The 16,623-nt window shown below is 49.0% G+C and overlaps 1 protein-coding gene across 4 annotated transcripts in view; it reads right to left on the reverse strand.

Annotated features, from left to right (window-relative positions):
- The window catches only part of RBM27 (RNA binding motif protein 27), a 1,859,884-nt gene that overhangs the window by 174,667 nt on the left and 1,668,594 nt on the right, over positions 1 to 16,623 (reverse strand). For all 4 annotated transcript variants that reach the window (XM_069652445.1, XM_069652444.1, XM_069652443.1 and 1 more), the window contains one exon: positions 10,139 to 10,330. In XM_069652445.1, coding sequence (XP_069508546.1) covers positions 10,139 to 10,330 — 192 coding nt within the window. The remainder of the gene's footprint in view (positions 1 to 10,138; positions 10,331 to 16,623) is intronic.

Genomic DNA, 16,623 nt, shown 5'->3' on the forward strand with positions numbered 1-16,623 from the left:
ATTAGTCGCTACCCTCCTGACTTCTTCCTTACCAGAAAGTATCTGGAATACACTCCGGAGCCCCAGAAGCACTGGTTCTATTGACCCTTTGTGAAGCATTGCCTGAACATCCTGTAGCAGTTCGGCCATGTGTAGTCCTTGTCGCGCGACAGGAGGCATGCAAGACATTCTTAAGCATGCTACTGCTGAAGAACGTCCAGCACCCATTTGTCTGTGGAGATCTTTCACCACTGATCGACACATTTTGACAGGCTGCCTCCCAGTGGGTTTCAGAAGTGGGGGTGCTCAGACCTGTTTCAGCGTCTGCATCCTGGATGGCGGGGGGAAGACGACGGTGCTGAGTGCCACTCCTGTAGGCCTGGCAGCAACCACTGAGGGCCAACAGTAGGTGGTGGTGTAACCCTTGGACTATCTGGATACTCACCCCTTCAGGGAACAACAGGCTTGTCTTCTCTGCTGCATAGTCCTCAGACAGACTCCCTGTCAGTCTTGATGGCCTGGAGAGTGTCAACAACCGCTTTTCCAAACAAGTTGTCCCCACCAATGAATGTCCTACTAATTGTTGTATAGGGATAGAAACATGTTGTGCTGATTTTGTATGTACACAAATTGGACCATTGTAGATTTCGTCCGATTGGGGGGGTGGGAACTATAAAAATTGGAAATGTGTGTATTTCCATATCTTTTATTACATATCATAACGTTTTATACATTTTAACAGTTTATATAATACATTTTGGAATAAAATCCAATGCTCATTTCATGAGTATGCCATTAGATGAATTTATTCACGATTTAGCAGTTTAGAAGAATTGGTCACCATTACTTTTTTTAAATGCTTCCTTTCTCTTCATACGTGTGTCTTCCTCCAACTGCACGTCAATGACTTTGGTCTGCACATCGGTGCGGAAATACGTGGCCTTTAGCCAACCTTGGCGTCGGAGAGACGCACCACTCCCCATCACCACTCCCCACATGGCAGAAGCCGGAGTCCGCTATGCCGAGAGTGACAGTGATGGCATGGTCGGGAGCTACTTCTTCCTGGAAGAGTGCCAAGGCTTGGGCCTTCCATGTCATCAGGGAGGAAGTCAGGATGGGCCCCAGCTTGGCGGCCTTGATGGAGGAGGCTGCTGAGTTGATGAGCTTCCCTGCAGCATCAAGGTTATTGCCTTCCTGTTCTGGAGGCATCATGGATGATGAGGGGTTGGAAGACTTCTTCCTGGCTGTGGCCGATACTACTGAGTCTGGTGAAGGCTGAGACCTGAGCCACCTGGGGGCCGAAACTGAAGCTCTGCATTTCTTATCCAACCAGTCACGCTTAGCAGGTGTGGTATTCGGAGCCTTCATGACTGCCAAGCCATCTTCCCATATGTCATCCAACAAAGGGACCGATAGGATGGTGTTAGCTGACTCCCGCCGTTCAAAAAGGAATCCCTCCTCTTCTGGCACCAGGTTAAAGAGTTTGGCAGCTTTCGAGATGGAGTGGAAAGAGCCAATTTCGTCCAGATGAGAGGCTCTGGCGGGCTCATCGACATCTAGAGGTTTCCCATTTTATTTTATGTTTATTAGGTATATAGCTCAGCGAAACAAACTTTTACCCATTAATTGTTTGAGTCTTAATACATTAATAAAAAGAGTAAAACAATACATACATGTCCATCAGAAAATTACATCCCCCCGACCCCTGCAAGCCATACCCAGCAACTAGAGTGATCAACAAACAGAAGGCCGCCCAATCAACAGTCAGATTTAGGGATAACACCCACGTGCCATTAATACTCCAAGGAAAAATCAGACCGATAAAGCATCAACCTAAGCATCACTCTAACTTGCCCACCCACAAAACTAGGACTGCCCAGTCGAGCACCACTTCCTCCATTATAACACGAACTGTGTACCCATTCAGCAGCAGACCGCACAACAGGTCCACACCCAACTGGCACGACCAACCCAGACGAGTTACCAGGAATACATTAGGTAGAACCAAACCTCTGCCACCAAACCCGCAGGGAAAGTCAGCCTCCAGGCCTGGAGAATAGGCAAGATTGGCCAACAAAACAGAACCAAGAACGTTGGCAGCTACCATCGAGCGGCAACCAAAGACTCACGCCAGAAGCATCATGAAACAGACCGACTTACTAACCCATTTCCCTCCTTCCCCTTTACTAACCCATTTTCCTGCTCCTCCAACACAACCAACACAACCACTACACATGACTTGGGAGCTAGCCACAAAATACAAACAGAATTAATTGAATGTTCGCACCCGACAAACCATGAGACTCTGAAAACACTACTGGAGGGAACCCCCATACACATAGCCCATCAACACCACAAAAATGCACACCAACACAATATAGTTATCCACCGAACAGTCATCCACTTATGGATACAACCAGTGCTCACAACAACAAGCTTCACACGACACACACCCAACACAAATTGTAGACACATCCGAGGCACTGAGCCCTACCCATATGGTTACAGGGCACAAGGCACCCGAACCAACTACCACACGCAAGACAACACTCACAGGAGCCATTTGCTCCTGTTTCTGAACCTATCCCATCATCCTACCCCCGACTAACACATTCAGCCCTCTTCTCTTGCAGAACCACCTGAGCGCCTGGAGACTGCCCTTGGGTGGTAGAGATGCACAGTATAAATCAACTTAACATCTGTAGGAACGTAGTCAAACTCTGTTTAAGTACCAGTGGTGTCGGTGTCTGTGCCAGTGTTTGTGTGACCTGGCCATTTGCCACTGGGGCAGGGCCCATAGCACTGGCCATGGGGTAACATGTGCCTTATGAGGATGTGTCGGCTGATGCCAAGGAAGCTTTGGAGAACTCTTGGCTGGACCATGAACAGGAGCAGTGGGCAGCTGCTGCTCGATTTCAGCCACCATGGCGTGCAGGGTGGTTAGGATGTCTAAGGACATATCTATTGGTACAGGTGCAGCCCGTACAGTAGGAGCAGGTACTGGGCTTGAGCCCCTTGCGTGGGCTTTCCCAGCAGTTTAGCCCTCCGTCGGGTTGCTCCAGGCCCCCTTCCTGATCCGAATAAAAGATCTTCAGACAGGTGCTCTTCGGAACTGGTGTAGATGGCTGGCGACTTTCTGGGGGGATCCCATAGGAGCCAAAGTAAAGAGGCGGACAGCTTTGGTGGGCCTAGGCAGGAATTCTAGAGCTGGAGGCATGTCTCGCCCCAGATCAGAGCCCCTCCGGAAATAGGCTATGACAGGAGCCTGCAGATCAGGAATAGGAGCGGTCGACGACACGATCATCATAGTAACCGTTGACAGGGGTCTAGAAGGCAGAGAGACCCTGGGTGCGGTGACTGTTGTAGAGGTTAAGGTCGTTGAAGGAAGACTACTTCTCCGAGTCGTTGACGAGGCACTCGTCGTCATGGAGATCGTCAAAGGGGCAACAGTCTTGATGGATAAATCGGTCGTTGACGAGGCTCATGTCGACGACGGTGGAACCGGTGACATACCCTTAGAAGATCTGTGCTTAAACACAAGGTCAACAATTTCCTTGCAGACAGAGGTAACCTACCAGCCGGCAGGCTAACCATCAATGGACCCTTCTCAGAACTTGGTCCTGCAGCAGCAGAGACAGTTGATGAGGAAGTCGATAGAGCGTGGGCTTTTGCCTTTTTTTGGGATCTTCACAGAGGAAGCATCCTCAAAATGACCTCGACCTCTTTTTACCAGAGTGAGTACGGTCAGTGCACCTGCCTGTGATGCTGGAAATGCATCGGAGGGACAGGGCCTTTGTATCCTTGTCCTTTATTGCTTTTTATCATGTGTTCCGACTTGTTTTCCGCGCAGGAGTTCACGTGGGACTCCTGGCGGTGGGCCTCTTCATGCATTTGGCTTAGTGAACAGAACCATGGGATACCCTTATGGCACCCATGGGGAGGGAGTACGACCCTGTACTCCTAGTGTATGTTTTTAGGCACCTGTGTGTGGCCCACAGAGCAGGCTACGGGTTGTGGTGGCAGCTTTGTGCTGAATTGACAGGTGCCCAGCATCCTCCATTTTGGGATGCACAGGCCCCGTCATTGGAATGAGTGGATTCCTGGTAGGAAAGACGATGGCCCCTGTGGCCTCTTGCTTTCTATCGCACGTTACCTTACTTTTCCGGAAGTCCCGGGAAGCCCTGACTTTGTACGTTCCCCCTGACTGGCTGTTGGGTGGAAGTTCCATATATAGTGTTGTTGGAAAGTCCAGGCCAGACTGGCTGGAGCCTTCCCAATGACTGTATGTTGTGGGTACGCCCTTGGGGTGGGACATGGGTGAATGGAGTGTGTGACAAAATACGCATTCTGTGTTATGGGTGTCTAGTATCTGGTGTTTGACACAATGACTGAGACAGCCCTGCCCGAAACTGGTATGAATGTAGTGTGTAATGCTGAATGGCAGAGGGCTTGTCCGAATCCACATTCTGTGTTGTGAGTGTCTGTATGGAGAAGAATAGCCTGAATGCACTGTGCGCCTGATTGGCTGGCTGACTGCCTGAATGCCCTTCTGAATGATTGGTTGCCTGAGTGTGACCCAGCAGAGTGAATGGGAGATCAGCAGTATATCTGGGGGCCTCTCACTGCTAGAAATCATTCAGAAGCTGAAGATGATACTTGATGCTTACTCTTGAAAGTGAGACAGAAGAAGGTGGTGAATCACTGTTCCCTTCCTTGCAATCTGAAAGCGGCTGTGCCTTCAAGAACTGATCCAAGAGAGGACCTGGCTAGGAGACCTCTTTCGGAGCTACGAGGGACCATCATGCACCAGATGATATCTGCCAAAGCTCCCTGGTAGACAGACCTACAAAAAGCTGCTGACCGGAGAAGGGGACCGCCGAGGAGAACAAAGAGAAGCCCTGGACAGCAGTCCACAGTTGATGACTGCCATCACTGACCGGAGCCGCAGTGCTCCCTTTGCCTACGAACATTTGATCCAAGGACTCCCTTGTTCACCATTGTCAACCGCTTTCGTCCTGCTGGAGAAAGTCAAGGACGCTATCGACCGAGGAGAATCCGCCGGTGGGTTTCGCACCACCCGAAGACCTCAGAGATGCCGACGAAGCTACGAAAGCCAGCCGTGGTCACTTCCGGTTTGCGGACGCCAGATGCCGACGACCCAATGCCTTTGCTGGGTCAAACTTCTTCATGGACTCGTTGCGGCAACGAACCATCGTCGTCAAGGGGCACTGTACACCTCCCCTGTTGCAGGACGTTTTCGACCAATCGTCAACGAGCACCGCAAGGACCGAAGCTGCTGCCTCAACGACAACGTTCACCTTTTCTTCATCACGGAAGTTCAACGACCCGTGGCTCCTGCCTGAAAGGGAGTGCACTTAAGAATGGCTCGTCGATTCCCAGACGAAGAACTCTACAGAACAAGGTACATTTGGGTTGCAGAACTATAGAAGAAGATAAGACTAATAGACAATATATGGACTGGGCTTGTAGTGCATCTTCATTTACAGGTTGCCCAGGTGGGGGGGATCCTCATACAGAACTGTGCTGGACTGTAGGGGCTCAGTATTCTGCCAATTGTCTAACCAACTTTCTTCTAAGTCTATGGTTGCTATCGTTTTGCTGTGTAGATTCATATGCTATTTGAACGGAGTACAGTTGATGCATTTTAATGGAATCAGAGTACCAGTGGTACCACCTAGAACTGTATATATTTACCATTTTAGAATTGTCAGAGTACAAAGTGCGTTATTGTGATTGTGTATATAACCTTGAACCTTATTTATATAAAGACTGTTTTAACTAACATAGTGTGTGGACATTCCTTTGTGGGTGCTTGGTGACTACACTGTACTTAACAGCCTGCATCACCTCCTGAAAAGCTAGGCCTTGATTGCTCGTCCATTGCTACCAACAATAGAGAATCTTGGCTGGGGTCCTCTGTGCCTCTCCTCTACCATATAGAGAGCAGGAGTACAGACACCCCCTCCATTTACTTTAAACTGCCGGCCCTGAATAGGCAAGACTATGCCCAGAGACCGTGTCCAAGGCCGTCCCTTCCTTGATCCATGCCACTAACCTTCGGTGACGGTCCTTCAGAGTCTTTGACGAAAAGGATTGACAGATTGAGCATCCGTTCACATCGTGGTCAGGAAGAAGACAATATATGTACTTGAGGTGCCGATCCTCGAAGATATTCTTCAGGCCGCAGTTTTCACAGGACGTGAAGAGGCTTTTCTTCGTGGCATCCACCATAGTAGAGGTGTCAGTGGTGCTGCGGGCTGCATATCCGAGAGTGGACTGAAAATCTTCACCAACAACAGGGTTCCCGCTGCCGGTAGTCGCCACCCGTATGTGAACGATAAAGAGATGGAGAGTTTCTTGAAAAAACTGCAAAAAACATCCAAAATACGATTTGAGGAGCCAATCATGAGGACTCCCAACACTAGAAACGTGCAGAAAAATCTGAAAATGGCCACCAGGGGTGGAGAATAGAAGGACGAGTGTCACTGGCTGGGGGCAATATGACACAAAGGACACAGATAGGCTATAGAGGAGACAAGCAGTTTAAAGCTAAACTGCTTTCTTTTACCAAAGATTTGCAGCTTGACGACAGGGAGTATTCAGGAGCATGTGAATCCATGCAAGACCCCATGCTGGAGAAAGTCTATATACAGGGACAAGTACACACTGGTGCCCACCACCCAGGCTTTATCTTCCAACTGCTCTGGGCTATATAAAGGGGGGTGATAACACTCCATACATGAATGGAGACAAGACTGAGGTGTTGGTGGTGGGCGCTCCTCCTGATCCTTCACTTTGGGTGTCCTCATTGTGGCCTTCTTCTCTTTGCCCTCTTCCGGTTCCCGTTTCCAAAGTGAAGAATTTATGAGTGGTTTTATCTGCTACTCTTTCTCTGGCTGCTCATTTTTCAGTGGTCTGTCAAGCTGGCCATTTCCATCTTAAGATTTTGAGAAAGGTACTCCCCACTTCTTCCCTTGAACCTACGACCGAAGATGGTAGCAGCCAGGTTGTTGAGCCATTTAGACAATTGCAACTCATTATATCTGGCTCAGCGCAAGGGCATAGTCCAGCGGCTTCAGCGCCTGCAAGATTTGGCAGCTTGGGTGGCAACGGGATACCCATATGGGGCCCATATCTCCCCTGTTCTGTGCTCTTTGCATTGGCTGCCTGTGGCCCAGCACATTAGGTTGAAAGCGCTGTGTCTTGTTCATCGCATGCTTAATAAAGGGGCTGAATACCTCTGGGCGAAATTTACCAGTCATCTTCCCACTCGGCCTTTAAGATCAGCTTCGGCAGGTCTATTGTGTACCAGCTTTATGTCGTTCCTGGATTGGTGGCCGAGCTTTCTCGGTTGCTGCAACACAATCATGGAACGCCCTTCCATTGGCATTGAAAAACTTTCCTAATCATCTGGCGTTTAGGAAAGCTCTTAAAATGTATTTGTTTTAGATGACCGAATTTTGAGCGACTTTTGGATAACTGACCTCCCTCTCTCCAGCGCCATGATACCTCTTGGTGACCGTGCGCTTTACAAATTTTCATAACATACATCCGTTCTACATGCGCTCTCCTTCCACCGATTACATCAAACCAATACTGACTGAGCATATGCAACAGTCAAGAAAACAGATTAAGATGCACCAGTTACACAAAGGCTCTCAAATTTGAAAACCAAGAAGAACCACGCTTTCCTTAGCTCCTCTCCCCAATTGACAGTTTGAGGCTCGAGGAACCAGGTCTCAGAAATATGCAAGGGTCTGATGAACGCCATGCTGTCTTCAAGAACCATGGGTGTCGCATACGGACTGCGTAGAATGCGGCTTTACCTGAGATTTGGACTAATGCCATCCTTGTACGTCTTACAATCCACTAGAATGTGTGCATACAGGAGAGTTGTAACTGGCTTCCCATTGCCCCCTGTATGAGTGGCCAAAGTTTCAGTTAAGCAGTTTGCTTGAGAGAAATCCAAGTCAACCGCGTCGACGCAAACTACTGGAATGGCAGGCTAATAGTGAGTTTGTGAAGACAGAGCATACTGGTGGGTGAGCAGACCCTTCTCACACAATTTATGTACTGCCAGTGCATGCACCACAGAAACTTTGGTTTGGGTGGACGAGTCAGATAAAGAGGATCCAGACACTTGCTGGATCGGGGTTAGGCACCTGGAGTTGAAGTGATAAAAGGGGAGGCGATGTGCCGCAGCCCCATCACATGAGATAAAGAGATGGTTTGGTGTTGATCAGAGAAGATGTGGTTCGATGCCCACTGGAAGAATGCCGCAATAGAACAAACCGGTTTTATTGAATTTCTGAAGACCCAAAAGGATTCTTGAAAACATGCATTCAAGACTTTTGAAAGGTTGCACGCAACAACTTATAATTGCAGATGCTGGACAGCGATCAAGTTAGAGAAGCTTCCCGGGCATAGTAGGAAATGGAAATTTTTCCCTGTGATTCGAATTGGGTGAGAGGAAGAGCGGAAGCGGGCTCTAATACGACGTACCTTTTCTGTTACAGGCTCCATGGACACTTTCCAGAAGTAAACGACGAGGGAAGAAGCAGGCAGAATTGTAGTGTTTCTCACAATACCAAACGTTGACAGTGAAGACGTTTGCCATGTGTCATTGTGAGCGATTATTTCAAGACCGAAACAATGTCTTGGCAAATACTTTCATATGGACATGCTGACATCAGACACACTACAAATTCTAAAGAATTAAGTGGAGTGCCGAGCTCTGCAAAAAATCTTCAATTGTTTGTCAGAAGCAGTATTCTCTTAACCCAAACAAGTATGACAGCCCAGCAAATGCTATTAACTTACAAGAAAAGAATTTCTATCTTCACTTAAGCGAAGTGGTAACATGTCTCGCTATCCTCCGTGAAGTAGAGTAAGGAATCTAAAATGGTCACTGTGTGCTCTTTATAGCGTGTTTGACTCACCATATGCCAGAAAAGGCAACTAGCAGGAGTAAGAGATAATAGCCCGAAAGGCATTGAAAATCAAGGGGTTCACCGTCTAATGTCCTTGGAGCAGACTACATTTCTTTCACAAATCAGCCTCTGGTGCAATAGACAGAACAACATCTACTGCTATTGATCACTTGAGAAACTACAAATTAGCAAAGGATGCTTCTACTATTCCAGCTGTCTGAAGTTATATCAGCACCTTTAACTAAAAAGACACCAGACCAGAGATGCAGAAACATGTATGTTTTCAACATAAGCTATGGGACTGGAATCGGTAATGTAATCAATACAAAAATCCCAAACAAGCTTAGGTACCAGGATCCTTAGAAGAACATGAAGCTAGGCCTACATTTGCAGGGATCGAATTGCTTTAATTCCAGTCCAAAAATCATTAGTGGAATTCACAGAATTAAATGACTAAATGAGGTAATGTTCACAAACACTATCAATAATAACTCCTCAAATGCTAATGTTTTCTGCATATCTTCGAGGATCGGCACCTCAAGTCCATCCCTTGACAACCAAATCAGCTTTCTATTTTCAGGAATTCCACCTGAATAGGCAGTTTCTTTTACAATGCCAGGTGTCATCCTAAAAAACAAATGCAATTGTTGGTTATGAGAAATGACTCGGCCCAGTTGATGAAAGTATCTACCACGCCGCCCAGTTTTTCAAAAAGCCTCTGCAGCCAGTGGCCACAGCAAATCACTGATTAGTATAGGCATATTTTCTAAGAAAACCTTCAGAATAAAAGAATTCAACAGCCACAGAAGGGCGAAAAAATGAGCAGATTCAACATTTTTCACTGGAAAAAATATAGAAGTGCAAGACCTTTTGAGACACGGATTTAAAAATAAAACAAAATAACTCGGCGTTAAGAATTATTGTTCCCAGGTATTAAAAAGTATCAACCGAAAAACTGTTACTGTGCGCAACAGGCTAAGAAAGACTGCTTTGTGGTTCAAAACTAGGAAGGCAGGAGAAGAATTTAAAAAAAATTGTTAGTAGCAAGAACGGATATTCTGTTGGGTAAAAAGTATATATATTAAGATCTTTGAGAATTTAGATCATGCATACTCCTAATGGACATTACTTTTGAAACAAAAATACAATTTCTCTTAAACTTTCAATTCACATGAGGAAACCAGAAAAACTTCAAAAACCTAACTTACTGCAAAGTGCTGCAACAAGTCTTCTTTCTCCTCTTCAATGAATCCAGTAACCGCTAGCGATTTGGGCCGATGATCTACCACCATGGTATTCAAGGAGCCCCTTCCTCTGCCACTACAACCCCGCCCCCTGCCTCGACTTTGAGCAGGCAATGTTTTTCCAAGACCAGTAGACAGGAGGCCCAAACGGGCAGCCTAAAGAGAAGACAAGACAGGCTCAGTGTAGAATTAACTCTATCTCACAGTCACGTATCACTGATATGAATTTTTGAAACAGATATACAATTAAAAGAAAAAGAAAAAAAGGCATTTAAAAAACACTGATGGATAAACACGGAATAAAAACAAATAGCCTACTACGAACCAAGAACTTTCAAAGGAGGCGGGTCTGGAAGAATAGGCATCAAAGGAAAAGTGCCATAAAGACAAGGCACTAATTTCAAACACTCGGGCTTGCCACAATTCAGAAACAATAGTATGGAAAGGTGCATGTGAACATATTTTGGAAGCCTTTGGAGCTGGGACAGAAATTCCATTTAGGTATTACCTCACACTATTTTCAAAAGCATAAACGAAGAAATGACATTCCCCTTGTAATTTTCTTGCTGATGAATAAGCTCTTGCTCTCCCAGATCCAAGCATAATCTGAAAAACATGAATCAGCTACAAGGGGGTGCAAGTGCTGCTCCATGACGCACACTGTCACTGAGTCAGTGGCACTGTGCTTTGATAAATCAGATTTCACATAATTATACCCAACTGACCACAGGTTCAAAACGGTAAATAACATTATTTTTTATTATAATATGCCATTTCATTACCATAGTGTTCTCAAAGCGCGGATGTCCAAATAAATATAACAGCAGAACTACTATGAGAAGTGCACAGCATAGTTTGTATGTAATCACATTTTTCGGCCCCCCGAGATGCATATAAATTCACTTTTGCCTTATCCTGCCCTCGTTATCCCCAGCTGGATCTTGTCTCCCAGTCTTATTGGGCCAGGCCAGGCCAGGCCAGGCGAGGAGTACTCGCTGGTTAAATGGAGGGCTCTCGCGATTAAGCATGGCTTATAGGTCAGGGGCGGATAGTTCTGGTCATAGTCTAGCAGCAGTGCCCAAATGTTTGTAAAACGATGAAGGCGGCCCGCTTTGGCTGCCGTGACCTTTTCGGCTATTACTATGTCCCAAACTTTAACCCACCAAAGGGTCGTCAGGGGGCCTTCTGCGGACTTCCAGGTGTGTGCCACAGTGATTTTGGCCACCAGCAGCATTTGGATTATCAGAGCTGCCTTCCTTTCTGTTCTCGGATAAGAGCCTGGCATCGGGATCCCCAGGCGGACATGCTCAGGGGCCAGCGGTATTGTCACTTGGGTAATATCCTTTATTGCGGTGAGGCATTGGGACCAGAACTCGCTTACCTTAGGGCATGTCCACCATAGGATCCTGCGAGGCCGCAGAGGCGCCAACAGTATGGGTCCAATGCCTGCTGGAAGTGGTGAAGATGGAGAGGGGTGGGGGGAGGAGGGTGGAGTACCAGCATAGAAGCAGTTTGTGGGCGCATTCCCGATTGGTGATGCAGGGGGAGGCTGTGCACGTTTTCGACCAGATGTCCTTCCAGGTTTGGTCCTCAGATCCGCCTCCCATTGGGTCATATAAGAGGGCTTACTGTGGAAGGGGTCCTCCTGCAATAGTTTATAAAGGGCCAAGATCTTTCCTCGGGCCGGCAGGTCCTTTACTGCGAGCTCTAGAGGAGCGGGGGCTCGTGTTGCTGCAGCTCGGGTCTCGCACTGCCCATCATGGTTTTTCGGGGGATCTGCACTTTCTTGCCCCTCCAGATAAAGTCAATCATTTTCCTTTGTAGCTGCTGCAGGGAGGGGTTGAGGGGGGAGCGGAATTGAGGTGGATAGGGAGGAGCAGGCGTAGAGGAACCGAGGAAGGAGGTTCATTTTGCATGCCGTAATGCGGCCCAAAAGAAAGAACTCTTGCGACAAGCAGCGATTGAGGTCCTTTTTCAATTCCTCGAAGAGGTGGGGAAAGTTCGTCTGGTATACTTTTGCCGGGTGGACGGGGATCTGGACCTCCAAGTATGGAATAGATTTGACGCTCCATTGGAATGGGCTTTGTTTCTCTAGGGCTTCCTTTTCGCCTGGGCCCAGTCCCACCCCTACGGCCACTGATTTTCCGAAATTGATAACGAAACCTGATACTCTCCCGAAACTTTGAATTTCGGCCAGGGCTGCCTTCATGGAAGCCTTGATGTCAGATGGTCAAAAACACATCATCGGCGTAGAGAGCAATCTTATGTTGGGCGGGGCCTATCTGCAAGCCTTTTATCCGAGGATATCGACGAATGCGTTGGGCCAGGGGTTCCATGGCCAAAGCAAAGAGAAGGGGGGACAAAGGACATCCTTGTCTCGTTCCACACGTAAGATGAATCGGTCCGACAAGAGGCCATTGACTCTCAGCCGTGTATTGGGGGATTGATAATTAGCCAGGACCATTTTCTGAAAGGTCGGGCCAAAGCTGAAGGCCTCAAGGGTGAGGCGTGCATAAGTCCAATCCAGTTTGTCAAAGGCTTTGGTTGCATCTAGGGCCAGCAGGGCGAGTTGTTGCGCTTCCTGTTTGGCAACCTCCATTAGGTCTAGTGCTCTGCGGATGTTGTCTCTCGTCGACCTGTGGGTTATGAACCCAGTCTGGTCCAGGTCTATAATGCTAGGGAGGATAGGCGCACGGCGGTTGGCCAGAATCTTGGAGTAAATGTTGACGTCTAGGTTTAATAGTGAGATAGGTTTATACAAATTATTGTCCTTAGGATCTTTTCCGGGCTTGAGGATGAGGACAGTGATTGATTCATGCATAGTTGGGGTGATATTCCCGGTGGCAGCAAACGAGTTGAAGAGCCGGGTTAAGGGGGGCCACCAGTTGAGGACGGAATAGTTTGTAGAATCGGGTGGAGAACCCATCTGGGCCTCGGGCTCTGGATTTCAGGCTTTTTATGGCTTTGACTTCCTTGCTTGTGATGGGCACTTGAGTCCTTCCCTCCCCGCAGGTGTAAGGAGTGGGGGAGCTGCCTCTCGAATATAAGACTGTTGTTTGTTTAGGTTCCTCAGGACTGCCGTTATCTCCAATTGGTGGGCTACCGTCAGGCGTAGCTTCTCGCGTTCTGCGAATTGGACCACCCCTGAGGATGGCGGAGGCCCAGGATGGTATTTCTTTTCTTCACTTTGGCCAGTTTATTTACCAGCAGCTTGTTAGCTTTGTTATTGTTGACATAGTACCATTGCTTTATTCTGGTTAGTAAATTTGCTGTGGCATCGGCGTAATGCGCCTCCAGTCTCTTTCTTGCCACTTGTAGGGCCCTATAGGATTTCAGGGACCAGCCCTTCCGCTTGCGAGTGGCTTCCGCTTCTTGGACTTTGGCTTCCAGGACAGCACGGGCCGTCTGTTTTCATTTGTGGAAGGCTGCGCCTTGGGCAATCAGTTCCCCTCTGAGCACTGCCTTCATGGTGTCCTAGGTGTTGGCTGGGGAGGTATCCTCGTCGTGGTCTTCCATCAAGAGGTTTTGTATTGTTCTGGCAACGGAGTCCCTCACTGCCATATCACCCAGGATAAGGTCATATAGGTTCCAACGGCGGCGAGTGGGTGGGGTTTGGGGGGGGGGTTAAGTAGTCTGAGTTGTTAGCTTGCAGGATCAGAGAGACTGGAACATGGTCCGAGATGATCCGGGGGCCAATGGTGATGTCGTCCGTGAAGGCCAGGATCTGGGGGGGGAAGGCTAGCAGTAAGTCAATTCTGGAAAAGGTGCAGTGCACAAATGAACAGAAGGTGAAGTTCTTCTCTTCCGGAAATAACACCCTCCAGGTGTCAACGACATTTAGCGTTCGAAAAAGGTGGAGCAGGACTTTTGCCAGTTTTAGGTCCTTGGATGATGGGGGGTGCGATATGTCCGAGTGGGTCTGGAGCTCCGTTAAAGTCTCCCCCGATGACGAATTGACCCTCATTGAATGGGAGGAGGGACTACTCTAAGTCTCGATAGAACCCTTCCTGATGCTCGTTCGGCGCATAAGCGGAGATAAGGATGTAGAGTTGGTCGAAAATGATGCATTTGAATGCAATGAAGTGGCCCTCCTGGCATCGTAGCTAGTCTAGGACCTGCGGTTTCAGCTTTTGCAAAAAGAATGGCGGTGCCTCCCTTCTTGGTGCAGTTGGAAGCCAAGAATTGTAGAGGAAAAAGTCTGCTGCGCAGGCTGGAGAAGTCTGCCGGGATCAGGTGAGTCTCTTGCAGGAAGGCTACTGAGATTCCCTCGTCCTGCAGCCTCTGCAGGATAGATTTCCTTTTCTGAGGGGAATTTAGGCCCCTAACATTTAGGGTTGTGAACTTCAGTTTTAGGTGTCAGGGTTGGCCCTATTAAGATCTCTTGCCGCGGGAGGGGGCTATGAGGGGGGGGGGGGGTCAAGTCAGCCATAGTTGTGGGAGGCAAGCTGCTTTGGGTTCTCCTGAGGCTGAAGTTTTCCAAGTAGTCTCCAACGGGAGCTATACACTTCTAACAATGGCCTCCAACAGGGGGCCAGAACCGTGGCCAGGGGGACCGGTTTCAACTTATCTGTACCTCCCCTCGCCACCCAGGCTATCATCAGCCAAAGTGGTGGAGTTTCACTCCAAGGGTAAAACGGTGACATCCACCTTGGGGGAGGGTATGGACCGCATGGGGCCCGCAGCAGGCTCAAGTAAACCAGGTTTCAATGCTATGTGTTCTTTAAGGATTCCGTTGATTTTCATTTAGGTTTGTCCATGGAGCGCGCCTAGACTTGGAGGAAGCTGAGCCCGATTCGGAAATCTTCCGGTCGGGAGAGGAGGATCCTGTGCCCCCCAGGGAGCCGGGGCGTAAGATTGATGCTGCATCGTCAAGGTGGCTGATGGTTCGTGGGGTGCCATTGTGTGAGAATTGTAGAGCCGTCGGAAACAGCCACCAGAAGCGGATCTGTTGGTCTCGGAGGAAGAACTTGAGTGGGTGCAACACTCTGCGCTTCTGCAGGGTCAGGGGGAGAGGTCCTGGAAAATTTGGAGAGGGGAGCCCTGGAATGATAGTTCATCGCGAGTGCGACCCATCGCTGGGATGGCCTCTTTGGTGTTGTAGAAATGGACTCTTGTGATTACATCCGGGTGGGGGGAGGTAAGAGTCCGAGTCGGTTCCCCGACATGGGCGCAGTCTGTGGGTGCGATCGAGTAACAGCCGAGTTTAATTTAGGTTCGGCAGCAGGGATTGGAAAAAATTGCCCACGTACTCGGGTAGCTCCTTGTCGGGGATTGAGGAGGGAATACCTCGGATGCGCAAGTTATTGCGGCGGGCGCGGTTTTCCAGATCTTCCTGCTTGTATTCGAAGATCTCAGTTCTGTCCATTAGGGTCTGAATTGTGCATTGCACTTCCACTAGTGAGTTGGAGTGTTCTTGGGCTAGGTCTTCAGACTCCCCCATCCTGTGTTTGATGTCACTGACCCTTTGCTTGGTTTGTTCGAGCTTTGCGGGAAGTTCCGACATGCAGGATCTGAACTCTGCTTTGATTTTGGACATGAAGGATTGGAGGTCTTCTTTGGTTGCGAGGGTCCCTTTCTCATCTGATGCTTTTTGGGGCGTGAGTTTTGGTAGGTCTGCTTTCTTCCCCTTTTCCCCTGCAAGGAGCATGGTGGAAATATCCACTGATTTAGGGGGTTTCAGAGATTTAGCCATGGTTCCTGAGTGGGAGGCGACCCCCCGCAAGGTGTATGCGAGGTTACGGTCATTAGCTGGAGGGTGAGATGCTAGTTGGGTTGCGGAGGGTCCCAGGGTGCTAGCTGGGGGACCACGCTGCCTTGCTTTGGTGGCAACGGGGCAGTGGAGTGGGCTGGAACGCCCCAGGAGGAAAGCAGGTGGGATGGGCTCGTCAGGTCCTTTGCGGTGGTAGAGAAGTGAATAGCACACAGAAGGGGGAGGGAGAGGAACTCTTAAGCTTATGATAGTCGTTGGTGCTCTATTCACCGATTGCTGGGAGCTCCCGGAGTGAGAGCGGGGAAGACAGGCCACTCCGTTCTGTTGATGGGGAGTGGGCAGGGGTGCCCCAGGAAGCTGAGAGGGGTGTCATTTTCAGCTGGGCCGCTGTGGGGGCTCTGGGGGTCCAGGACTCCGAGGAAGGAATAGCTTATGCTCTGGGGGGAGGGGAAGCAGGTTCAGTGGTCCAAGATAGACCAGTCCTCTTTCAATGGCGAGGTCCCCTGGGGGGGGGGGGGGGGGGGGGGGGTCTGGTTCGCGGATGGGTGGCTCCTGAAAGGGTCTGGGGGGCTCCGGGTCAAGGAGGTAGCCTTCCCAGGAGTGTGGTGGGCCCCTCGTAGTTTGCCTCACCATCCTTGGCAGTTGGGGTGAGCACGCCGCTCTGGAATGTGCAGAAGAAAGACTCTTTACTTTCAAGTCACAATGAGGGGGGAGCAGCGGTAGTAGAGGCCACCATGAA

The sequence above is a fragment of the Ambystoma mexicanum genome, chromosome 3p (genome assembly GCF_040938575.1).
Source record: "Ambystoma mexicanum isolate Mex_15411 chromosome 3p, UKY_AmexF1_1, whole genome shotgun sequence".
Classification (NCBI taxonomy): Eukaryota; Metazoa; Chordata; class Amphibia; order Caudata; family Ambystomatidae; genus Ambystoma; species Ambystoma mexicanum.